The following is a 26173-nucleotide window of genomic DNA, read 5'->3' as shown; positions in this document are numbered from 1 at the left end:
TAAGTATTTTTTCCAACTTTTATTTTAATTTTCTGCCTTGATGATATGTCTCATGCCGTCAGTGGGGTGTTGAACTCCCCCACTATCATTGTGTGGCTGTCTAAACCTTTTCATAGGTCTAGAAGTACTTGTTTTGTGAACCTGGGTGCTCCAATGTTGGGTGTGTATATAGTTAGAATAGTTAAGTGTGCTCGTTCAATTGAACTCTTTGTCATTATGTAATGCCCTTCTTTCTTTTTTGCTGTTGTTGATTTAGAGTTTATCTTATTTGATATAAAAATAGTGATCCCTTCTCTCATTTGTTTTCTGTGTGCAAGCTATATCTTTCTCCAACCCTTTACTTTGAGCCTATGGGTATCATTACATGTGAGATGGGTATCTTGGAGACAGCAGAGGATAAGGTCTTGTTTTGTGTTTGTGTGTGTGTGTGTGTGTGTGTGTGTGTGTGTATGTGTGTTTTAATTCAACTTGTCACTCTGTGCACTTTAAGTGGGGGCATTTAGGCCATTTACAGTCAAGGTTAATATTGACATGTGAGGTTTTGAGCCTATCATGAAATTGTTTGCTGATTGCTTTGTAGTTTCTATTGTGTGGATGCTTTTCCTGTGGGCTATGTATTTATGAGTGTTTTTCTGGGAACAGGTATCTTTATTTTGTTTCCATATTTAGAACTCCTGTAAGAATCTCTTGTAAGGCTGCTCTGGTGGTAATAGATTCCCTTAGTGCTTGCTTGTCTGGGAAAGATTTTATTTCTCCTTTGTTTATGAAGCTTAGTTTGGTGGGATATGAAATTCTTGGTTGGAATTTCTTTTCTTTAAGAATGCTGAAAATAGGCCCCTAATCTCTACTGACTCGCAAGGTTTCTGCTGAGAAGTCTGCTGTTAGCCTTATGGGCTTCTCTTTGTACATGATCTGGCCATTTTTTCTAGCTGCATTTAAGATCTTTGTTTTCTTTAGCCTTGATCTTGGATAGTCTTGTGACCATATTACTTAGTGATGTTCGTTTTGAATAGTATTTTGTAGGTGATCTTGAATTATTCCCTCAAGTACGTTTTCCAGGTTGTTTACTTTTTCTCCATCTCTCTCAGGATGCCAATAATTAATGGACTTGGTCACTTTACATAGTACCATATTTCTTAATGACTTTATTTTCTAAAATTATTTTTTCTTTATTTTTGTCTGAGTGAGTTCAAAAGACCAGTCTTCAAGCTTTGAGATTTTTTCTTCTGATTGCTCTAGTCTAGCTTTCAGTTTTACTTTGAAATTCCTTAAATGAGATTTTTAATTCCAGAAGTTCTGATTTATTCATTTTTAAGATATTTAGTTCTTTCTTAACTTCCTGGATTTCTGTAGAAGTTTCTTTGTGTTGATTTTCAACCTTGTCTTGAATCTCATTGAGCATCCTTGCAATCCATGTTTCAATTCTTTCTTCTATCCTTTCTGAGTTTCATTTTGGCCCCAGACCATTGCTGGAGAGCTAGTGCAATCCTTGGGTGGTGTCACTATATTTAGATTTTTCATTGTGCCAAAATTCTTGTGCTGTTTCCTTCTCATTTGGAGACGTTGGCATTTATAATTTTTGTAGTTGTTTTCATGCAGGTAGTATGTTTTCTTTTTCTTTCTTTCCCTAGAATGTTTTTTTTCTTTCCCTTTTCCTTTTCTCCTGTTTCTTGGGAGTATGACTGTAGGGAATGCTGGATTGGGTCTTTTGGCTTTGCTTTTATAGACATATGCACTTCTTTTGGCAGGTGGAATTCAACCTACAAGCCCATAGATGGCACTTACAGGTAAAAACTGGCTGTGGTCAATGTGGCTGGGTATATAGTTGATCCTTGCTTACTAGCAGAGGCTCTCTGCTGCCTCAGGCAGTGGGCTGATTCGTGGGATGTACAGTGGTCTGAGCTCAGCCTGGGGGGTGGCAGGGGCCACAAAAGGTGGAATCAGACCAGGCAGGTCCACCTACAGGTTCCCCGATGTCAGGCACAGGCATCAGTGCCAAGGGACAATCCAATAAAGCAGCCCCCAAGCACCCAGAAGTGTCCCTCAGCTTGGAGCTGAAAAGCCACCTCAGGTCCAAGTTCTCTACACAGGTATGGGGATAGCCTAAACTTGTAATCCAGATGGCTGAAGCTCTGCCTGGGCGTGAAGTAGAAAAGCTTCCCTGCACCAGAATCTGCACAGGAAGGTAGGAAAGTCAGGCTGATCCAGATGAGTGGTGCTCTGAAAGCCTGGAGAGTTTCCTGCACATGGAGCTGAGAGGACCCCCTGCAGGAAGATCTCTGCACAAGATGGGTGGGGCAACTCATGCTGCTGGAGCAAGCAAGCAAGTACTCTCAAAGCCTGGAGATCTGCTGGGTGTAGAGTAGAGAGGGTTTCCTTGCACCAGAATCTCTGTACAGAAAAAGTAGACAGTTCAGCCTGCTGATCGAGGTGATCTGGTGCTCTGAATATATGAAGGCAATTTGGCATGGCATGTTTACCATTTTATTTGCAGTCTAAAACAGGACCTGATACATACTTGATGCTCACTAAATATTAGTTGAAGAGAGAATTTACTTATAAAATCACATCAGAAATTAACTCGGAAGAATATTACCTCTTATTTCAAAAAAAATCATCCTCACAAAGTCTCATGTTTTCATTTCAGAATTCATTTAAAAACAATAGACTTTCAGGAAATAATGGCTCTTCTAGCAGGAACCACATAAAACATCAAGTGGTCGATTTACTCAATTTTTCTGTATCTAATTTTTCTCATTTGCAAAATGGTCCTAATAATCCCAGGTCATAAATGAAATAATATATTAAATCATTTGAGTTGCTTGGGAAAAGATGCTGCAGAAATTCATCATAATAGTATTACTTGTAATATAATGCCCAATCATTTTACATACTAATACTAGAAGCACATTAACTACTAAGGAAGACACGTTTCTACAGTCATATTAGACATTTTCTAAGTTCCATGAAGAGATAGAATATAAAATATTTCAGTCACTGCCAAGCCAGATTAGATTTGATTCAATGCAGGTGAAACATCACAGCAAAATTCAAACTGCCAATCTCCCAAGCTATATGCAGAGATTCTCAAGGAGTCCTAAATATATAGAACTTGAGAATATTTACTTGGTCTACCTCTCATCTTCAAATACATGACAGCTGCTAGGGCAACACCTTCCCAGGCACAAAGATGTCCAAAAGTGAGAACCTCATCTCCCAGGAGACACTGCAATGTATGCTTAGGTGGAAGGGGAGGGTTACTGAGCAGCACAGGGACAGACCATTGCATAGAGAGCACAGGAGTAATCAGAGGATAAAAAATGCATCAGACATATTTTCCAGGCATTCAACATAAAAAAATGAAAAGAATCTAACATAAGTTAAGTACCTACTATGTGCCAGGCAATGCACTGAGTACTTTATGTTTATTTACCCTTTAAAGCTCAGAATGAATTAATAAGGTCAATATTAGTACCCCATTTAGAAATGAGAACATGAGAGTTTAGAGAGATCAATGAATAAAACAGAATTGTCATGGAAATTGAGTAGGTTGCAATCATTCAACAAATACTTTTTTTTTTTTTTTTGAGACGGAGTCTCGCTCTGTCACCAGGCCGGAGTGCAGTGGCCGGATCTCAGCTCACTGCAAGCTCCGCCCTCCTGGATTTACGCCATTCTCCTGCCTCAGCCTCCCGAGTAGCTGGGACTACAGGCGCCGCCACCTCGCCCGGCTAGTTTTTTTGTATTTTTTTAGTAGAGACGGGGTTTCACCGTGTTAGCCAGGATGGTCTCCATCTGCTGACCTCGTGATCTGCCCGTCTCGGCCTCCCAAAGTGCTGGGATTACAGGCTTGAGCCACCGCACCCGGACAACAAATACTTTTTTAAAGCATGTTCTATGCTGTCATTACCAGTCTACAGTGTCATGAACCAGGCCAGGCACTGGGGATAAAATGATGAGCTATCCCTGACCTCCTAAAACTCATGGTGGCTGAAATAGACATTAAATACCAATTAATGTCAATTAACATTTCACTTAAAATCGTGACAAAAAGAAGTTAAGCGGGACCTCAGCCAGCCAGGATAATCAGGGATGACTTCCCAGGAAATAACATTTATGCTAAAAGGTGACTCACAGATGCCAGGTAAATAGAGACAAGAAATGGTCTAGGCAGAAAAAATAAATACAAACAACATTTCAAAGACTCTGTGGCAGGAAAGAACTTGGCATATGGGACAATTGAAAAGTCACTGGTGTTAGAGCAGCTGCCCCTTTCTTCAAGTGACTTCTGCAGGGAGATTGCTATTATAAATATACAAATCTGTGATGCACAACCTAAACCAGAGAATGCATGACTCTGTGTTGGAGCATACTATGCTGGGGGTGAGTAGGATGAGATGAGCTGCACAAGTTGGCCACATCTAGAGCATGCAGGGGATTGTTGGTGTTGCAAGGATTAGGGTTCTTACTCTAAAAGCACTGGGTAGCCGCTATCAGTTTTTAGCAAGCGAGTAACATAATCAGTTCTGTATGTGAATAAGATTTTGCTTGCTGACCACTATGAATGTCCTGGTAAAACGGTTTATAATAATTCTTAAGTAAATTGTCTTTTTATAAGCCTATAATATGTTATGACGGCAAGCCCCATACTCAAATTCTTTTGCCTTCTATAGCAGCAGATATCTTGTTTGGTATCCCTGCTACTAAGAAAGTTGCCCAGGAACCAGCAGCAGCAGGAGCAGCATCACCTGGGAGTTTGTTAGAGAAACACATAATCTCAGGCCCCACCCATGACCTATTGAATCAGAATCTGCAGTTTTAACCAGATCCCCAGGTAATATGTTTGCACTTTAAAGACAAGAAGACTTATTTTACATAATCCATATCCCACCACCTCCCCTAGAAGAACCACCCCCACCTCACCCTCATGAAGTCTCAAAAGAACCTAAGTGGTAACTCTTTCTGGGACCAATAATTTTATGGAGCCCACTGATACCTGCAAACGAGTTCATTAGCATTCTTAGATAAGATCTTTGGATAGGATCCCATATGGTGACACACAAATATGGTTCTATTGTTCTTAGTAAAGAAAGTGACAAAAAAAAAAAAAAAAAAGATTGAACAAGTCAGAGTCCTGAAGTGCAGACATCATTACTAGCAAAAGCAGCCTATGACATCATGGTTAGGTGGGCTAACAATGGGTTATATTAGGTCACCTCCTTCAAGGCAGTTATTAAATTGCACTTTGTTGACACTTATAAAACAAAACACATGGCTGGGCATCTGTAATCCCAGCACTTTGGGAAGCTAAGGTGGGAGGACTCCTTGAGGCCAGGAGTTTGAGACCAGCCTGGGCAACATAGCAAGACCCAATTTCTAATAATAAAGAACTAAAAAAATAAAAATGATAACAGCAAACACACACACATACACACACACCATACACAACAAAACACCAATCTGCTGCCAAAAATGCCAAATATTACCTGAAAGACCAAGAAAATATTAACTATATGGTAAGATAATTTTGAGTTGATTCATTCTTTAAGGCAAGTTACTTGCTAGTGGTAGTAGCCGTTTAGCCAGAATTTTCTCTAGATCTTTTTCTTCGTTAACTTTAGGCACTTTGTCATGAGGTTAAAAAGTACAAAAGGTACAATGAAAATTATCTACTACTGAGGTTTCTGATAGTTCCCATGAATTGTGCAATATTGCTATTTGGTAAATGTTCTGTGGTGCTGCGTGGATGCCATGTACTGCGGTGAATGGAAACAGAATTTGAAAGCCAGCTGCCTAGATCAAATCCTTCTTTGCCACTTACTAGTTGTGCAACTTGGATTTCTCTGTGTTTCCGTTTCCTCATCTCTAAAAGGGAAATGACAGTCATACCACACAGAGCTGTTATGAGGTTTCAGTAAGTAAACACATTTAAACTACTTAGAAACAATGTCTGGAACATGTTAATAGTATGCATTTACTAGTTTGCTGTTGTTACTATATTACAAATTAATATTATCAGAAGTCAAGAAGTTTTACTGGCAATTATTCTTGGGGCAATAGGCAAAGGACATGTTAGTCACACTTCATTCAAATGTCACTAGCAGGAAAGGTTACCTGCTAACAATTGGGAAATCGCCAAATATTTGTTCCTTTGATGACACATGTAAGAAACCTGTAAGACCTTGTGGCCTCAGCAAGATAATTACCAGAACAATTGCCTTGGGTGTTAAAAGTCAATAATTCAAAATAGTGTCTCACAATTTTAAAATCTTCTGTGATAATTTGTAGTTGAGACTTTCTTCCCTGCAGATTTAAAATGACCTAACTTAAAACCAACAAACATTACCTTTTCCTGCCAACTGAACTGTACTCAGTGTTAAAAGCCACCTACCATGTGAAATCAGTTTACTTTTATTAAGTTTTAGCAATGTAATCATTCCTTCAAACTGCTACTTATTTTACACAGAGAGGATTATTTTACATGGCAAAGACATAATTCCACTTCCTAAAAGTTTGCAGCCTATGAGGCATATATTATAAATCCTTACCATTCACTTATTTAATTTTGTTATTTTCTGATGCTCAGTGAAGTTGCATCTCAGATTACAAGAGAGCCATTTCCTATAGGCTCTGTCAATTCTTTTGAAACATATATAAATTCTAAGAAATAATTTCCACAGAGCAAAACAAAAAGCTACAGACATCACTTTCACAATGAGATGAATCCCATATGCTTTAATCTTTATAGTATGTGGTTATTGTCTCAGTGCATTTTCTGCTGCTATAACACAATACCACAGACTGGGTAATTTAACAAGAACACAAGTTTATTTGGCTCATAGTTTTGGAGGCTGGGAAGTCCAAGAGCATGGTGCCAGCATCTAATGAGGGTCATCTCATGGTGAAAGGGTGGAAGGCAGAAGCCAGTGTACAAGATACAGGGAAGTGGGCTGAACTCATCCTTTTTATTAGGAATCCCCTTAAGCAATGACTAAACCATTCCCATGATAATGGTATTAATTCATTCATGAAGGCAGAGTCCTCATGCCCTATCAACTCTTAATGGTTCCACCTCTCAACACTGTTACAATGGCAATTAAATTTCAACATGAGTTTTGAAGGAGACATTCAAACCATAGCAGTTGTTTATCAAGAAAAACTCTGTACCTAACAGTATTCAATAATTACTTATTAAACAAAGAGAATCTTGTTTTAAAAAATATGTAATAAATACATGTACTTCATATTTTTGCATTTTTATTCCTGAGACAATTTAACACTTTAACTTTAACAATTTAAAGTTTAAAAATTAACTAAGTTTTATTAATTAGATGAAAAAACACTATTTTTTTTTCTTTTTTTTAAAGTTTTCAGTTCAGGAATACATGTACAGGATGTGCAAGCTTGTTACATAGGTAAATGTGTGTCATGGGGGTTTGTTGTACAGATTATTTCATCACCCAGGTATTAAGCCTAGTATCCATTAGTTATTTTTCCTGATCCTCTCCCTCCTCCCACCTTCCACCCTCCAACAGGCCCCAGTGTGTGTTGTTTCCCCCATGTGTCCATGTGTTCTCATCATTTATCTCACACTTATAAGTGAGAATATGTGGTATTTGGCTTTCTGTTCCTGTGTCAGTGTGCCTCTAGCTCCATCCATGTCCCTGCAAAAGACATGATCTCATTCCTTTTCATGGCTGCATAGTATTCCATGGTGTACATGTACCACATTTGCTTTATCCAATCTATCATTGATGGGCATTTAGGTTGATTTCATGTCCTTGGTATTTTGAATAGTGCTGCAGTGAACATATGCATGCATGTGTCTTTATAATAGAACAATTTATATTCCTTTGGGTATATACCCAGTAATGGGATTGCTGGGTCGAATGGTATTCCTGTCTCTAGGTCTCTGAGGAATCTCTGCACTGTCTTTTACAATGGTTGAACTAACTTATGCTTCCACCAACAGTGTAAAATTGCTCCTTTTTCTCCACAACCTTTCTAGCATCTGTTATTTTCTGACTTTTTAACGATAGCCATTCTGACTGGTGTGAGATAGTATCTCATTGTGGTTTTGATTCGCATTTCTCTAATGATCAATGATGTTGAGCATTTTTTTCATGTAACTGTTGGCTGCATGTATATCTTCTTTTGAGAAGTGTCTGTTTATGTCCTTTGCCCACTTGTTAATCTGGTTAGTTGTTTTTTCATTGTAAATTTGTTTAAGTTCATTATAGATGCTGGATAGTAGTCCTTTGTCCGATGCATAGTTTGCAAAATTTTTTCCCATTCTGTAGGTTGTCTGTTTACTCTGTTGATAGCTTCTTTTGCTGTGCAGAAGCTCTTTAGTTTAATTAGACTCCATGTGTCAATTTTTGCTTTTGTTGCAATTGCCTTTGGCATCTTCGTCATGACCTCTCTGCCCATACCTATGTCCTGAATGGTATTGCCTAGGTTTTCTTCTAGGGATTTTATGGTTTTGGGTTTTACATTTAAGTCTTTAATCTATTTTAAGTTGATTTCTGTATATAGTGTAAGGAAGGGGTCTAGTTTCAGTTTTCTGCATATGGCTAGCCAGTTCTCCCAGAATCATTTGTTAAATAGGGAATCTTTTCTCCATTGCTTTTGTCAGGTTTGTCAAAGTTCAGATAGTTGTAGGTGTGCAGTCTTATTTCTGGGTTCTCTGTTCTGTTCCATTGGTTTGCATGTCTGTTCTTATACCAGTACCATGCTGTTTTAGTTACTATAGCCCTGTAGTATAGTTTGAAGTCTGGTAGCATGATGCCTCCAGCTTTGTTCTTTTTGCTTAGGATTGCCTTGCCTACCCAGGCTCTTTTTTTGGTCCCATATGAATTAAAATAGTTTTTTTCTAGCTCTGTGAAGAATGACAATGGTACCTTAGTGGGAATAGCATTATATCTTTAAATTTATTTGGGCAGTGTCCATTTTCATGATATTGATTCTTCCTTTCCATGAGCACGAAATGTTTTTCCATTTGTCTGTGTCACGTCTGATTTCATTGAGCAGTGGTTTGTAGTTCTTCTTGTAAAGGTCCTTCACTTCCATTATTAGCTGTATTCCTAGATATTTTATTCATTTTGTAGCAGTTGTGAATGGAAGCATTCTTGATTTGGCTGTTGGCTTGACTGTTGGTGTATAGAAATGCTAGCAATTTTTACACACTGATTTTGTATCCTAAGACTTTGCCGAAGTTGCTTATTAGCTTAAAAAGTGAAAAACACACTATTTATTTTAAAAAAGACTCCATAAAAAGCTGATAATTATGTTGCTTGAAATATATAATTTGGAGTATTTTACTCTAAGATTTTGCTTTGCTAATATTTCCTAAAATAATCAAGCTTCTAAATTACAAAATGGTACTCTGAAATATCATGAGACTTTTAATCAAATAATAAAATATCTTTTAAAATATTACAAATTAATTTTTGCATGCATAATAATTTCTATATTAGTATAATTAACAAGATTCCATGAATACATGGTTTCTAATTTAAAGTGACAAGAATTCTATTGGAGATTAAGAACTAGGTCAATCAATTGATTAGTAAATTCAGTCACTTTATCCTTATGGTATTTGAAGTAGCTAGTAAAATTCAGTACAAGACAATACCACAGCAGCCATGTAGTCTAATAGTCTTTGTTTAAAATGATGGGTTTTTGAGCAGGTTGGGTAAATATACTGCTGTACTCCATAAGAACCAGAACTAAAAGTAGTACAATATGATACCTTTGATAACTCCAAGCTTCTTTAAAACAACATCATGTTATACATATCAGAAGATGGACATAATTATTTTTGATAAGTAATTGTAGGATTCATTTGTAAGAGAACATGGTTAAATATTCATAACTATAATTGTACTTCCTGTAGTTACTGGCTATCTCAACATAGTCAAAAGGTTTATCTCAATTGATTTTACAATCTATTCTCCATAACTCTATCAGTAGGAGACCATTTCTCTTACAGGATCATGCCTGTGAGTTTCAAAGATTACATGAGAGTAACTCTCAGCTTTGTTAGATATTATCCTTGTCACGTAGCTGCTTTGTCTGACAAGCACTTAGACTATAAAGTTTAAGGGACGTGCCATGTTTTCTATTCTAATTGATCACTGATTGGCCAAACACTGTTTACTGGACCGTTTATGTAAAAAGAACTGTGCCAGCTTAAGGAGGAATATAAAAATCTACAGTGCAGCCTTGCCTACCTAGCTGGAAAGGCAAGTTAAATGCATGTGTACCAAGATGTCTTGGTTGATCCAACCTGACAGTGGACAGAACAATTCTTCCCAATACTACACTATTTGGCTTCAGGGTTTAATTTGCATGAATATTTGTATTGGAAAAGCAGGGGACAGAAAGCTCTGGCTGGGTACAAAAATCTAGATCTACTCAGTATTTATCAGATATGTGTATCAGTGGATAAGTAAAATTATCTTCAATGCCAATGTCCTTATGTTTAACATGAGAATAACAATAGTATATATTTTATAAGATTATAGAGAGAATCAAATTAGATAACACATATAAAATGCTTAGCATAGTGCCTGATAACTACTAAGTGAATAACAAATGTTGGTTACTTGAAGAAGTAGATTCCCTAGTGTGAGTTTTCTCTTTAGGAGAGTGGTTAAGCCTGAAGCTAAATAAATTGTTTTCAGATAAACTTTGTGAGATTTGAGTTCCAAATAGTATGGCTTGGGAGCTAAGGAAATAAAATCAGATTCTGGGCTTGGGAGGGAGGAAGCTTTGCCTTTCTGCTTGGAATACAGTGAGGCCTGGGGAGTTGTGATGACCTTTGGCACCACATGGCTTTCGAGTTTGGAGAGCACCAGGAGAGAAGCAATATTCTCACAAGAGACACTGCTCCTAAGTGCCTTTTGGGAAGCAAACATCAAGGTGGATGGGAGAGAATATGGGGCACCGGTCCTGAGCAGATGTGAGATAACAAAAATTGCCAGAAATGACTGGAGCTATTTACACAAGGAAAGGTTATGAACCTCATTTGTATACTAACAGGCTGGTAGGGCCTAATGACATTAGCCTCATTCATATATAAACACAATAAAAATACAAGGCAGTGCATGCTAAGGGCAAATAAAGTAGCCAAGATGAAAGTTCAGTATGAAGTTCAGGGGAGGAAGAGATCAGTGTAAGTTGGAGCATTCAAAGCTCCGAAACATCAGCTGGCCTTTGCAGACTCGTGGAAGCTAAGTAGTTTATGGCAGGTCTTTAAGTAGGAAAGACAGGTGAGCCAAGGTATGGAGTGAACGCATGCTTGGGGCTTTGGGGACAACAACTGTTACAGGAGTAAGTGGGTGGTGTGTGCAAGGAAATAGTGGAGAAAAGGTTAGAAAACTATTCTGGATCATATTTGAATGGTGAAGGGACTTGGGTCCTGAAGGTGATAGGGAATTAGAGAAGAAAGATTTTGATTTGGGAAACCTACAAGGACACTAGTAATTGATGAAGTAATCAGGCTTTGCTTGTGGTATGGAATAGGAGAGATGCACAGGAGTACGTGAAAATGGTGAAAAGCTCTTCCTAGATGAAGTGGGACTACAATGAGATGTAATATTATATTGACATAACATTACTTACCATTTTCTTAAAAAGCATTTACAGGGGAAAAAAAGAAACTAATTAAGAGTAGCATGGTCTTATATTACTCCTCAATTTCCATTCAGAATTTTCTGGTGATTACTACTCTATGCTCCAACAGATATAGCTGTAGGCCACAGCTTGCTTGTTTGTAAGTTGCACAAGCACTCTTCATGATACACTGAAATTCTCAGTGCTAATCTAATACTCTCTCTCTCTCTCTCTCTCTCTCTAGGTCTAATTCAGATTGTGCTTTGGAAATATAACTGCACTCCTACAATTTTGTTAGGCATTTCAAACCCTGCATATTGATACACTTCTATATAACGGTAGTTGTGATAGAACAGTGTCATATAAAAATATAGTTTTCTCTCATTCACAGTTCTTGAAATAAATTCTTTCAAATAGGTTGGTAAAGTGATTTAATGCTTTTGCTTGCTGCTAACCCAACTGAGTGTTGATACATGCCACTGGTTTACATCCTTCTTCTAATGTTTGCCTAGGAAAAAACTGTTATTCAACTCGAGCAATGACTAGGTTTTTCGAGGACATTCTTATAACTACACATACTCACTTGAGCTCTTCAGCAAGATTCTCAGTAAAAGTCCATCATGATGCAGAAGGGTTTCCAGAAGCAAGTTCCAGTTACAACCTGGCTGGGATAAGAGCAGTTTCAATTGACCCTCAGCTTTCAGTCCTCCAGCTGATGGAGTCCTTTCAAAATGCAAGATAAAGATGGAGTAATGAAGTTAATTTATCTATGAAATTAATAGCCTTAAAGTACAGATGTAATGCTAGCTCCTTTAAATGTCAATTCCTCCCAGATTACTCTGAAAATGCTTTCATGCTTACTTACTTTAGGGTTGCCTGGGGAAGGAATTACATTTAATCTCAACTAGCTAAAAGCAAATTAACATTTGGTACCCTGCCAAATTTAAAACTGATACAAAATACCCATGCCTATATTTCATGGAATTATGTCTGTTTTTGTTTCGTGGAGGGAAGAAAAGCTGTGTATGCATTTTTTGGAATGCATTCATTTGTTTATTCACCAAATATATGAATGCCTACTATGTGCTATTAACTCCTTTCATTATTAAGTGAGAGAAGTTCTGATGGGTTTTGCTAGTTTGTAATTTGCTATATACTGTGCTATATACTGTGACTGCAGATGAAAAAAAATTCAAAGCTTCTGTCAAGGATCAACCGTAATCTAATTATTTAATATGTAAAGCCTTACATCAACATTCAATTATTAGAACTGCTGCTATTACACTGTTACCTACTTGGGTAATCATTTCATCAAAGGGGAAGAATTCCAAGGCAGATATGTTTCTGCTTGAAAAATTATCATCAGTGTTGAACAGAAAATAGAAATCAGGTCTCTCACATCACCACTTTCATTTACCAATGAATCAGCAGGAGAGCAAAGGAACTGATAACATTATTTACTTTTCCCTTCTAAAATCTAGAAATCTAAAATTTAGGTTGGCTAATAGCCAAAAAATGGGAAATCAACTTACAAGGAGAACAACAACAAAAAAGGCAGGAAATAGTTAAACTCAATCTGGTGACAGCCTTAAGGACATGGGAATAGGGCGGCATGGGGAAGGGAAGGTGGACTGAGCAATCTGGAGGTGAGAATGGGAGCATTATATGCTTCAGGGTGGAAAGTAATTCAGAGCAAAGGGTATCACTGAGAGAGGCAATTGGCAGCATTATCATTAGCAGAGGTAATTTACTGTGTTTTAAGCCATCCAGTTATCAACACAGTCTAGACCAGTGGTTTTTAAAGCTTGGGCCCCAAACAAGCAGCATCAACATCACCTGAGAACTTGTTTAAAATCCTAATTCTCCAGCATCATCTCATCAGAAATTCTGGGGTGGGGAGTGGGGGCGGGGAGCAGGGGACACGGCAGAAATCTGTGTTTCGACAACCTTTCTCCAGGAGATCCTGTTGCATGCATGGTAAGGCTTGATGCATGTAGGCAGTGCTTTCTGAAGCACAGGCAGTAGGGTGAGGACCAGTTAGCATCCTCTTTCCTGCCTCTGCCTTTGCGCAGGTCCACCTTGGCTGCACCCACAATAGGCTAAATATTTGTGCTCCCCCTCCTCAAAATTCATATGTTGAAACCCTAATCTCAATGTATCTGGTGATGGGGGCTTTGGGAGATAACTGGGTTCATGAAAGTGGAGACCCCATGAATGGGATTACAGTCCTTCTAAAAGAGGCTAGAGAGTTAGCCTGATCTCTTTCTGCATAAGGATACAAGAAGTTCACTATGGGAAACCTGGAAGAAGGCCTTCACTAGTATGCAACTGTGCTGTATCTCATCCTAGACTTTCAGCCTCCAGAACCATGAGAAATAAATGTGTGTTAAGCCACCCAGTCTATGGTATATTTGTTATAGCAGCCTGAGCTAAGATACCATCCATGCAATAAACTCCCTATAACCTTTTATCTTTATCTTAATCCTACTCTTCCTTTAATTTGCCACAAAAAATTCACTATCCCAGTGAAGTCTTCACTAGAGATTTATCTTCACAGTGGCAAGCTTACACATTTTAGTACTTTATTATTTCATCAACTAAAGTTTTGTCTGTTCAATTCACCCAGATTCAAACTTTTTGAAGACACTTGCTTTATATCCCAAAGCTTCTACTAGTGAACTAAGCTCATTTAAAGGCTTTCTAAATGTTAACTGATTGATTTTTCTGCTCACAAATGAGTAGGCAAACTTATAGAAAAAAAAAAAAATGATGAGGACGCGTTGCCAAAAGGCTGGCTGAAACAAAAGTGAGAAGATTCAAAGACACAAAATGAAAAAGTCTCGGAGCACCTCCCCCTTAGCTTGGAATGGTGTTTGGAACATCTCATAACCTATGATACACAAAATCCATCAGCTTGTGCTTGAACTTTGGGCCAACTCAGGCTTCCCATGTAAAACTCTGATAACATGTCTCAAATTGGAATAACTCCTTAGGCAACTGGTGGGGCACTGTTAGCTAGGAAACCTCCTTCCTTGGGTGAGTGGTAAAGAGAGAAGAAGGGTGTTACTAAACTCAAGGGCCAGAGGAATCAAGTCTATCAGTTCTGAACATCCCAGGAGTTCTGAATTATTTTGCAGATTAGTCTGGGTCTGACTTCTGCAGTAGTTCCAAATGTGGTGCCAAAGGAAGAATTCACTAGCTGAGACTTTGGACTAAAAATCTAAAACAGATCCTCACAATGGCTGTCCCTAGTTCCATCCTAAACCCTAAACACTGAATTCTAGATGCCCCTTTGGGGTTCAATGGATGAAAAATGCTACTTGGTATTAAGTTGTATATTAACAATGACTTGGGTTTTGAACATTTCCTACCTATATATTATGCTTGAGTTGAGTGCTAACTTAAGGCATTTAATGAACTGAAAGATCCCATTTGGCTGGAGTGTAGAAAGGAAAGGGAATCTTTGAGAGCTAGTCTGAAGAAGGAGCCGAGAGCTAGATTGTGGAGGGCCTTAATATCCCAAGGTGTGGATTTTAGGCCCATTGGAAAGTTTAAGGCAGAGGAGTTTCCTGACCTGGTTGCAGTGTGGTGAATGGATTGGATGTGGTTAGTGTTTTCCTTAGCTCTTCAGTCATGGAATAAAATCATTTGAATGTCACTTTATACCACTGTATCTGAATACCTGGTTATAAATAAAATCTCTCATTTACCAGATGGAAAGCTGTTTGTTGACATGTACCTCAATTCTTGGATCTTTCAACTTATCACAGATTTTTAAATGTACAGTAGAATGACTCACTATGAGGAAAAATAAAATAGTACAAACATTCTTCAATCACCAAGCTCTGAGTAATAAATGCATTGAGGAATCTGTGTTGGGCATATGGAGAAGCATATGTTCCCTCAGCCTTTGAGCTGGTGGAGCTGTGAAAGTGAGATTAGCCTTACAAAAAATGACAGAAAGGGAAATTTTATATATATATATACACACACAACACACACACACACACACACACATACACACACACACACGTATGTATGTATCAAATATGTACATGTTGAATTCCACCATAATACAAAGAGGGGAAAATGTTATAAATCCCATAGAACTCATAAATCTTGTATTAGGAGACAGGATGAATTTATGACTGGGTTGTACTCAGCTGATACTCCAATAAGTGCTGTATTTCTGGGGCACAAACTGGCCTAAAGAATTTTTAAATTCCAAGTAGTAATGGGGTCCAAGCATTATTGGTTTATGAAACTATCAAACTATTTTTATAAAATCATTGTGAAAAATCTTAGCTACATTCAGGTATGTTTATGAAAATTCATCAATTAGTTCCCAAACTTTCTTCAATTTTTTGGTATGTACTCATGTTGCAATAGAATGTTTAAACAAAATCTTAGCTGTATCAGTCCTACTGTCCTAATTTCCAACTTGATGTGAGGTAAGGCTCGGGCCAAGAGAATGCTCTGCGGTAGGTTCAGACTAGGATATGAGTAGCCTTATTGCTCAGGCCACATGACCATGGGTACATTGTTGCTACCATTTATATATCATGCAGAAGCTGCAAGACTAGCAGAAAATTGGAATGGACTCCAAAATTCATAGCTTGGGAATGACAGTCAGTGGTGCTGGAACACTGTCCCTCAAGACTTGATACTTACTTTTAGCCAACAGCCATTATATGGTACTGTGGCCTCAACAGACAAACTACATAGGTCTGAGAGACAAGGGGTGAAAGTAGGAGCAGCCCCTCCCACCAAAGATTCTGATAATCCACTTGACAAATTTGTGCTTCCTATCCCAATAACTATAAGCTCTGGAGGAGCAGAGGTTCTGGTTTCCATGGTGGGGTGGGATGGGTTATACACATCTCTACAAGGGGACCATTTAGGATCCCACTAAACCTAAAGTTATAGCTGCCATCTGGTCATTTTTGGCTCCCCATGCCAGCCGTCTATCAGGCAAAGAAAGGGGTTACTATGCTGGTCAGGGTGATTAACCCTATTTATCATGAGGAGCTGGGCTTCCTACTGCATAAAGGGAGCAGGGAAGTGTATCTGTAACTCTAGAGATTCACCAGGGCATCTCTCAATGCCTTCATGACTGACAACTATCACATTCAGAAGACTTCAGTAACCAAGTCTGATAAGGGAATGGTAACCAGGAGTTCAGCACCTCAAGGATGAAGGTCTCAGTGACCCCGCTGGGCAAATAACATAAATCAGCAGAGATGATGGCCAATGATGAGGGGAAGATGGAATAGGTGGTAGAATAATCTAATAATAAATATCACTTGCAGATTCAGAAATATCTGCAGCAGGGGGTACTGTATCCTGTCCTACTAAGTCCATTGTCATCAAGCTTAAATACATAAATAAATTGTAACCAGCAATGAACCTGAAGAATCAATGATAGAATTCAGGGAACCTAACATAGGGAATAAGTAGATCTCAGTGGTGTAAAGGGTAGGGCCATAGAAGACATTGTCAATGATCCCATGTATTAGTCCGTTTTCACACTGCTCTAAAGAACTACCTGAGACTGGGTAATTTATAAAGAGGTTTAATTGACTCACAGTTCCCATGGCTGGGGAGGCCTCAGGAAACTTAAAATCATGGCAAAAGGCAAACGGAAAGCAAGGTACATCTTACATGGCAGCAGGAGAGAGAGAGCAGGGGGAGAACTGCCAAACACTTTTAAACCATCAGATCTTGTGAAAACTTACTATCATGAGAACAGCGTTGGGGAAACTGCCATCATGATCCAATCACTTCTCACCAGGTCCCTCCCTTGACATGTGGGGATTACAATTCAAGATGAGATTTGGGTGGGGACACAGAGCCAAATTATATCACCCCATATCCTCTTGTCCTTATCTGTCAGTTCACACTGGCCTGGCTCACCTCCGTTAGAGCCTGGATTTCTTGTACTTTTCAGCAAGACAGGCTGCAAGTGGCAGGAATTAACACCATCAGAGTGACCCTCAACCAATGACTGAGGAGAGTTGGGGTATAAATACCTCAGCATCCTTGCTCCTTTATTGGGACAACTCTGAAACATATATTTTATACTGGTTCTCAGAATGTCCCCCCAGAGGTTTAAGTTTAAGTTCTGGTCACTCCTATGGTAGTTAGCTTGATTACACAATTTTTTTTGTTTTGTTTTGTTTGAGATGGAGTCTCACTCTGTTGCCAGGCTGGAGTGCAGTGGCGTGATCTCAGCTCACTGCAACCCCCCAGGGTTCAAGCGATTCTCCTGCCTCAGCCTCCCAAGTAGCTGGGACTATAGGTGTGCACCACCACATCCAGCTAATTTTTGTATTTTTAGCAGAGATGGGATTTCACCATGTTGGCCAGGATGGTCTCGATCTCTTGACCTTGTGATCGGCCCACTTCGGCCTCCCAAAATGCTGGGATCACAGGTGTGAGACACTGCACCTGGGTGATTACACAAATTTTTATTTGCTTTCTTCCTCTCTTTGTCTCCCCACTTGCCTTCCAGTGTTTCTTCCACTAAGAAAATAAACTACATTCATTTGAATCCTTGTCTCAGGGTTTGCTGCTTGGAGAAATCCAAAATAGGGCATGCATGAGGGCACTTGGTGTTCCTCTCACTTAATTCTTGTTTCAGGAGTATTGAGAAACTAGTCCAAGCTAATAAGCGTGTCTGCTGAACTTTGAATCCAGATCTCTCTGACTTCAAAACCTATGCTCATTCCATTACTCCATGTTTTCTCCCATTCAACCTGATTGATATTTGGTGCATACATTGTATTTTCCAGCTTTGAGAATGTTTGGCTTTATTCAACCTCCTGACTGACAATAGGATGTTTTTGACCCAAAATCAAGTTTGTGGTCTCAAATCTTATTCCCAAATTGAAGCCATGTTATTCAAGGTATCTAGAAATTGATTTCAACCAGATGATTCTTGGCATGGGTTACTGGGCCAAGTTTATACCAGAGACCATAAGTTACATGATTCAGAGAACAAAGGCAAGGGCATAACTAAAGAGAAACTGAGGATGAAAGCCCTAATGTGGGGAAACAAAAGGAGAAGGGAAGTCCCCATATTACTGTTGTACTAACTCTTGGTTTTCCGTAATGTATCCTTCAAAATCTTCTGGGAAAAGAAGTAAAGACAAATATTTAAAGCAATTGTGTCATCTTTCTCTAGGAAGATAATTTTAGTGCCTGAGAAAAAAAGTTGAGAGGAACCCAAAATATTTTCCTCTTCACTTTAACCAAAAGTGTGTAAACTATACACAGTTATAGCACTGAAAATGTCTGCATATATTTTAATCTCTATAATGGGTATAGCCAAGTCTCTATGATATTTATATTTAAAGATGATTTAATAACTAGAAATCGGATAGAGTTCACCTGCATATTTATATACAGAATTTGCCTTGATTTTTTAAATAACTTTGTCCACTAATGTGGATTGACATTTTTAAAGACTCTCATTTTTTTCCAGGTTGGTTGTATCTACACTCCCTGGTGTACAACTGAAATTATATTCCAGCCATCAGTTTTGGGCTCCCTCCAAGCAATACTAATCTAGCACCTGAATCACCAAGACGTTGGACAACACTGAATAACTCAACCATCCTTTTGAGGAGCAGAAGTTACCTCCCTGGAGCCACTGACTGTTATTAGTTCCTGTCTATCAGACATTGATCTGTTAAGGGAAGTTCAGAAAAAGTCTCCCCTAGCATCACATTCCTGACCCAGTGAGAAAGTGGTTCAATATTTCTTCCACTTTATCATACTTGAAGTAAGTCCTTTCAACACGTTTAGATAATTGGTAAAACTTGCCACTCTCTGAAATATATAGCTCTTTACTAACAGCAGCTATGAATGATAGTTTAGTATTCACGTGATGAATGCCACTGAGGCACTTGAGCTCATGGAGTCCTCATGACCCTCCCATGAGAATATCTCAGAAGTCAAGGGAAGAAGATGTTTCAAGATGGAGAAAGTAGACCATAGGATTGCATGCTGTCTTCAAGAAGATTAATAAGATTGTATTGTATTTATGTCTCACCATCCTCACCAAAATATAAACTGTTTCATATATGGGGAAACTGAACTGAAGCACGCCTAGGCTAACTTTCCAGAATCACAGAACTAAACAAGTATGCAAACCAATGTGAAAACCTATAGCTGTTTCCTATTATCACATTGCTGGCTTCAGTTCTGAATTCTGAATTATGTAATATAATTATGTAATATATTTAAGCCATGATAGAAAAGATATACACCTTAAGATATCTAGGTTCATATGCTAAATACTTAGTTTGGTTGACATTTTCACTTTTTAAAATAACTGTTCCATAGACACTGACTTCCCTCTGAAAATCTTTTCATACTGCTTGTCCATCCACACTCTGGAACAGCCATTTAAGATCTCTGGTGTTTAAATCTCTCATTACTTCTCCGCTAGCTATTGGCGCTATGTCAACGCTTGGCACCTCATCAGAGGACAAGATCTCTAAGCTCTTTTTCTCAGTCCTGCAGAGCAGTTTTTCAGCAGCAGTTGGGAGACCAAAACTCTTTTTGTACTCCTCCCTAGATGTTCTCTCCTAAGGATACTAGAAGTCACCTCCTCATTAAGACAGTGCTTCCCCTGCCTGGGCCTTACCACACAGATCAAATGTTCCTACCATTTATTATAGCATTTATGCAATACAATACTTTAATATAGCACTTAGGGGACACAATACTAGTTAGAATTTTTTATTCATTCATTCCACTAATATTTATTGTTTAACTTGTATATGCTAAACCATGGAGACATAACAGTAAGCAAAAAGCAGAAATTCCTTATTCTTATAGAATTTAGTGGAGGATACATTTATAGTTTAAGAGATCATACAAATAAAGATAAAATAACAATTAAAAAAACTCATTGAAAGAAAAGCAAAAATGCTATTAGAAGTTGTAGTAAAAATGAAGTTAACTAGTCTTCAGGGTTGATAAAAGGCATCCCTGCAGAAGTCACATTTGGGCTGAGAGATGAAGATAAGCCGGCATTACCGATATGAAGGAGAAAGACATTTTAGTGAAAGGGAAAAGCATGTGCAAAGATCCTGTGGCAGAAAGGAACATGGAATAGAATGAAAATGTAAAGGGGCTAATGTGTGGAAAGCAGAATTCACAGAGTAGCAGGTATCAGAAGAGGGTTGAGAAGTGGGTAAGAGTCACATCTATGTAGATATTATAGGCTATGCTAGTTTTTTGTACATACTTAAGGATAACGGTGAATTCATGGAAGGTAAGCCATAAGTATGCCATGATAAAATGTGAGTTTTGAAAATAGATTTGGGTTTGAGAAAACTCTTGCTACAGTTGGAGAATATTAGAAATGGAAGGCAACATATACACAGGAAGAGTGCTAGTGGTCACTGGAGTAGTTAAGAGAGAGATGATGGTAGTTGGGACTAAGGTGAAACTGGTACTATGGAGAGTAGATATTAGAAGTTAAAATTAATGAGACTTAGTAATGGATTTGGTATGTAGGAGATAAAAAAGATGTCCAATTGCCTCCTAAGTCTAAGTCTCTGGCTTCTGCAATTGGATGGATGTATCATTAGCTGAGATAGGGAACAGTAGAAGAGGATCTGTTTGGAGGGGAACATCCTAAGTCCAGTTTTGGTCATGGTGAGTTTGAGATGTCTTTATGATTTCCAGGTGTAAATTTCAAGAAGGTAGTCATGTATGGTTGGTACCCATATATTATGGATCTGTAGTCTTAGGAGAGATTAAAATTAATGATATGGATTTGGGGACACACAAAGAGTACAAGAAATCATAGAAATGATAATATCATCTAAGAAAAAAGGTTATAGTATAGAATACTAACAATGTTCAATATTTAATTGCCAGGTTAAAGCAGATGAACCTGCAAAGGAAACAGAAAAGCAGCAACAGGAAAGAAAGAAGACAAAAGTGGGTAAATATCTCAGGAGAAAATCAAGAGAATATCTCAAGTTGGAGGGAGTAGACAATGGTATCACATACTGTGGTCAAGTAGGCAAATACAATTGATTTCTTCACCAACATGTGATAATATGAGGAAAGGGACTTTGTCTCAAATGTCATTGCCTGCCTCTTCCTTCACCATTGACACCTAGCACAATGCCTTACATGGAGAACATTTTTTGAATGCATTTATTGAAGTAATGATTAAACACATCTTGCTAAACTAAATAAAAGGAAAGACCCACATAGCATGTAATATGAATATAATGAAACCAAAGATAGCTTAATATGTTCAGGGAGGAAAATATATACAAAAATACGAAACAGGATTACATTGAATAGAAGCATAGTAGAAACAAAAGCCCAGTGGAAAGGAATATATACAGCTCAAAATGGACTGGCCATGAATCAAAGCATCATGTTGTCACCATAAAAGAAAACTAGTAGTTAAAATGAATGGACTGTTTACTCACACTGATTATACTTCTTGGACTCAGTGTACAGTTACTACCTACTTAGCTAAGGAAGACCTGAAAATACTTTTTTAAACCACATGAAGAGGAAAGGTTACAAAATGATAAAAGATATTATAATGCAACATATTATAATTGACTAGGACAGCATTCTTTCTTGAACATTTCTATGAATGCACAATATGGTATCTGTGTTAACCTTGAGATTAATACACTTTCCACATGTCTTAGTTTAATCTAGTATGAAACTGATTATCCTTTCTAAATCAACTCACATTGTTAGCCTATACCACTGCTAGGGACAATGAATATAGTACATTTTACTCACTGCTTTGAAAATATATTTATTTTCCCTAAAATAAACTCTTCTAAACTCCATTCCCAGGGTTCTAGGAGAACATGAAAAATTGTGTTTTTACCCATTTCATAGTTTTCTCTAGTAAGATTATAGACAAATTTATGGTCCATACTACATTTTTAACTCTATTTGTATTCTGAATTTCATGTCTTTTTTGTTTCTTTCATTCTCACCCACTTTTAATTAATTATCTTAGTTTATTTAATATTGCTAAATGCTGACTTAAATTCTTTCTGAAACAATGTGCAGGTACAAATAAGTAAGCAAATAGATGAATAACTTACTAACTTCCTTCATGATATTAACTATTTCAGTCACCTCTCCTCTCAGCCTTCCCCTTTACCAAAAGATAGGCCTGATACATTTTTTGTTTGTCATCATCCAATTCCTGTATTTCCTTGAACAGTTCATTTTAGTTGCTAAAGTGAAGAATAGAGTTTTGAAGGATAATTTGGGGGTGAAAGACTCACATAAACAGCTGATACAGATGAGGGAAATTAATGGAAAGATGAGATTTTTAAGTTCATATAATGGTGGTCTAGGAATCCCCATTGTAATGTCTGATAAATGCAAATCAATAACTTTAGTTATTTTAAAAGTGCTTTTATTGCTGTCCTGGGTTCCTCTGATTGTACAGTGCTCTGAGCACACTGGATTACAAATCACATGGATCATGTCTTTCTAGGCAGATTATATGGACTTAGTTGAAAATATGACACCTAATGAGCAGGGGGGATATCAGTGAGAGTCCTCCTACTATACCTTGCATGGAGAATTTAGAAAGACAAAGGAGTGAACCAAGGGTATTCCAAGAAAGGAAACTGCATAAACAAAGGCCTGAAGCTGAGAATAAGCAACAAATTAAATATCAAAAATATGGAATAACTAAGTCTTAAAGACACAAGAGGAGACTGACTTAACTGGAGCAGAGAAAACTCTCCAAGAAATAAGCCAGAAAACTCTCCAACAAGTAAGCCAGGAGTGACAGTGTGGGTGAAGCAGAAGCTACTACAGGTTTCTGAATGAGAGAGAGACATAATGAAAACAGTCTTTTAAACATGTTAAATAATAGTAAAATGGACTAAGGTTGTTATAAGGGGGTGGAGAGAAAGGGTGATTCTAAGAGAAGTTTGGAAGAAGAATGAACTGAACACAATAATAAACTAGGACTAGAGGAAGAAAAGGCTCAGCATGGAAATCATGATCAAGATTCTATTTTGGAAGCATGTAGCAACACTGTTACTCCTAATAGAAAAGACTCCCTGCATGAAGGACAAGGAAAGAGGGGAAAGAAGGATCATCTGAAGACATGGTATTGAAAGAAAGCGGGTGTTCAAGAAATAAGAACAGCTGGACATATACCGTTGGGGTATAGGTAATCACTCAGAGCTATAGATGTAGAACTGGAAATCATCTGTATAGAGGTTACAGGTTAAGTCATGTGAATAAAAGAGAAATCAAAGAAAATAGATTTTCTTTTTGCTTTTTAAAAAATGTTTTCACAAGTTGGGCGCAGTGGATCATGCCTGTAATCCCAGCACTTTGGGAGGCCAAGGTGGGCGGATCGCTTGAGGTCAGGAGTTCAAGACCAGCCTGGCCAACATGGTGAAACCCCGTCTCTACTGAAAATACAAAAAATTAGCTGGGCGTGGTGGCACGTGCCTGTAATCCCAGCTACTTGGGAGGCTGAGGCAGGAGAATCACTTGAACCTGGGAGGCAGAGGTTGCAGTGATCCAAGATCGTGCCAAGGACTCCAGCCTGGGTGACAGAGTGAAACTCCATCTAAAAAAAAAAAGTATTCATAATTAATAAAATTAAATTATAATCACTATAAAAAATTTGGAAAATATAGACAACTATGTAGATGAAAATTAAAATTGGTTGCAATCCTACCACCCAGAGATAAAAGCTATAAACCCACCACTATACATCCTTTTAATATTTATTTTTCTATATGTACTCTTTTTGTGCTCTAAATATGATAGTATAGCATAGTTCAACACTTCCCAATGATGTTCCACCTTCCAATAATTGCTAATTCTCTGCAAAACAAGAGTTCTCTTGCCCAGCAAGTTTGGGGAATCTGCATACTAGATCATTCCTTTGAGACTGTCTTAGTCCATTTTGTGCTGCCATAAAAGAATAACACAGACTGGGTAATTTACAAAGAAGAAAAAGTTATTTCTCACAGTTCTGGAGGCAGGGAAGTCCAAGATCAAGGCACCAGCATCTGGTGAGGCGATCTTGCTGCATCCTCATGTGGCAGAAAAAGGGCAAGATAAAATGAACCCATTCCTGTAAGCCCTTTTTATGGTAATATTAATCCATTTAAGACAGAAAAACCCACATGATATAGGCAACTTCCATTAGACCCCACCACCCAACACAGTTGCATTGGGGATTATATTTCCAACAAATGAATTTTGGAGGACACGTTCAGACCATAGCAGAGCTAAACACTACATACTAGCACGTCAGAGTCCCTACAGAGTTAAATCACAAAAAAGACCTTACATAATTAATAACTGACAATCTTATTTGTGCAGTAGAATGATTTTTCATGTACACCTGTTAACATCACCCTGAACTGCTCTTCCCTTTGAAAGGCGGGGGTATGGTTGTCAAGAGCTTAAGCTTTAGAATAGAATAGGCCTAAGTTCAGAGCCTGGCCTCCAATTTTCTTCTCTCCAGAGCATTGCTGCCTATACAGCACCTTGCTCTCCATAAAAGAAGCACCTGAGTACTTACCTTATAGAACTAGTGTGAGGTTTTAAAAAGATAATGTATGTAAAGCACTGAGCACTGTGGCTGGTACACACTTATCACTCTAAAAACTGGGTTGGCTTTGGTAATTTCATAATTACTAACCTGAATTTTCCCCCAACTTATCTACTACAATTATTTCCCCATATAATTATTTTTCAAAACGCAGCCCTTTAATCACTCCACAATAGTCTATTATGCCATTATCCCATACTAAATTGTTGAATGCTACCATGTAGAATATTTGTTTCCATTTTTTTCTCTTATAAATGGATATCTTCATATATAAAACTTTATCAACCTCTCTGATTAATTGCTTATAGTTGATTCCTAGAAACAAAATCGTTAGATAAAAGGGCAAAAATATTTTTTAAGTTTTTAATACGTATTACTAAACTGTCCTCATGAATTTGCATAAAATTTCATTTCCACTACGAGCTGAATAGTTGTCTCCATGTCCTAGTCTTCGTGTTAGGACAATAGTGGAAATCGGTTGCTAAACAGAACAGAAAGAAAAGAAATGTGCATTTTTGCTTGCTGTAGATATAGAAAGAGAAAGAAGTTAATATAAGAATTAGTGTTTGAAAGATAAGCCCATTTCCATGCTGATTTCCAGGACTATAGCTGGGTTGATCTGGGCAAGCTTGGAAGTGGAAGTCTTACAGAGTTATGACTAAAAGAAAATAACTCCAGTGGTTCCAGATATAAGATAAAAGCAGGCAGTAAAATAGGTTAAAGCAAATGTGATAATAACATAGAGAACAGATATGTTTATAAACGTAGGAACTCATCAAATGACAGAGCTTGTTTGCTTGACTCACACTGTAAGAGATCCAGTCATTTGTTACTTTTGCAACAATGAGTATTAAGGAGTTGGCTGTTTAATTCCTAATGAAATAAAATATATTTATGTGCAAGATGGCAAGATATATTTACACACAAGATGACAGAGCATTGAGACTATTCCATTTC

The 26173-nt window shown here is 37.9% G+C and overlaps 1 protein-coding gene across 1 annotated transcript in view; it reads right to left on the bottom strand.

Annotated features, from left to right (window-relative positions):
* The window catches only part of KIAA0825 (KIAA0825 ortholog), a 523375-nt gene that overhangs the window by 341012 nt on the left and 156190 nt on the right, over positions 1-26173 (bottom strand). Inside the window, exon 14 of the mRNA XM_030927226.1 lies at positions 12200-12339. Coding sequence (XP_030783086.1) covers positions 12200-12339 — 140 coding nt within the window. The remainder of the gene's footprint in view (positions 1-12199; positions 12340-26173) is intronic.

Source organism: Rhinopithecus roxellana, chromosome 3 (assembly GCF_007565055.1).
Source record: "Rhinopithecus roxellana isolate Shanxi Qingling chromosome 3, ASM756505v1, whole genome shotgun sequence".
NCBI classification, from domain to species: domain Eukaryota; kingdom Metazoa; phylum Chordata; class Mammalia; order Primates; family Cercopithecidae; genus Rhinopithecus; species Rhinopithecus roxellana.
Note: the sequence above shows the minus strand (reverse complement) of the source record. Positions and strands in the feature narration are given on the sequence as shown.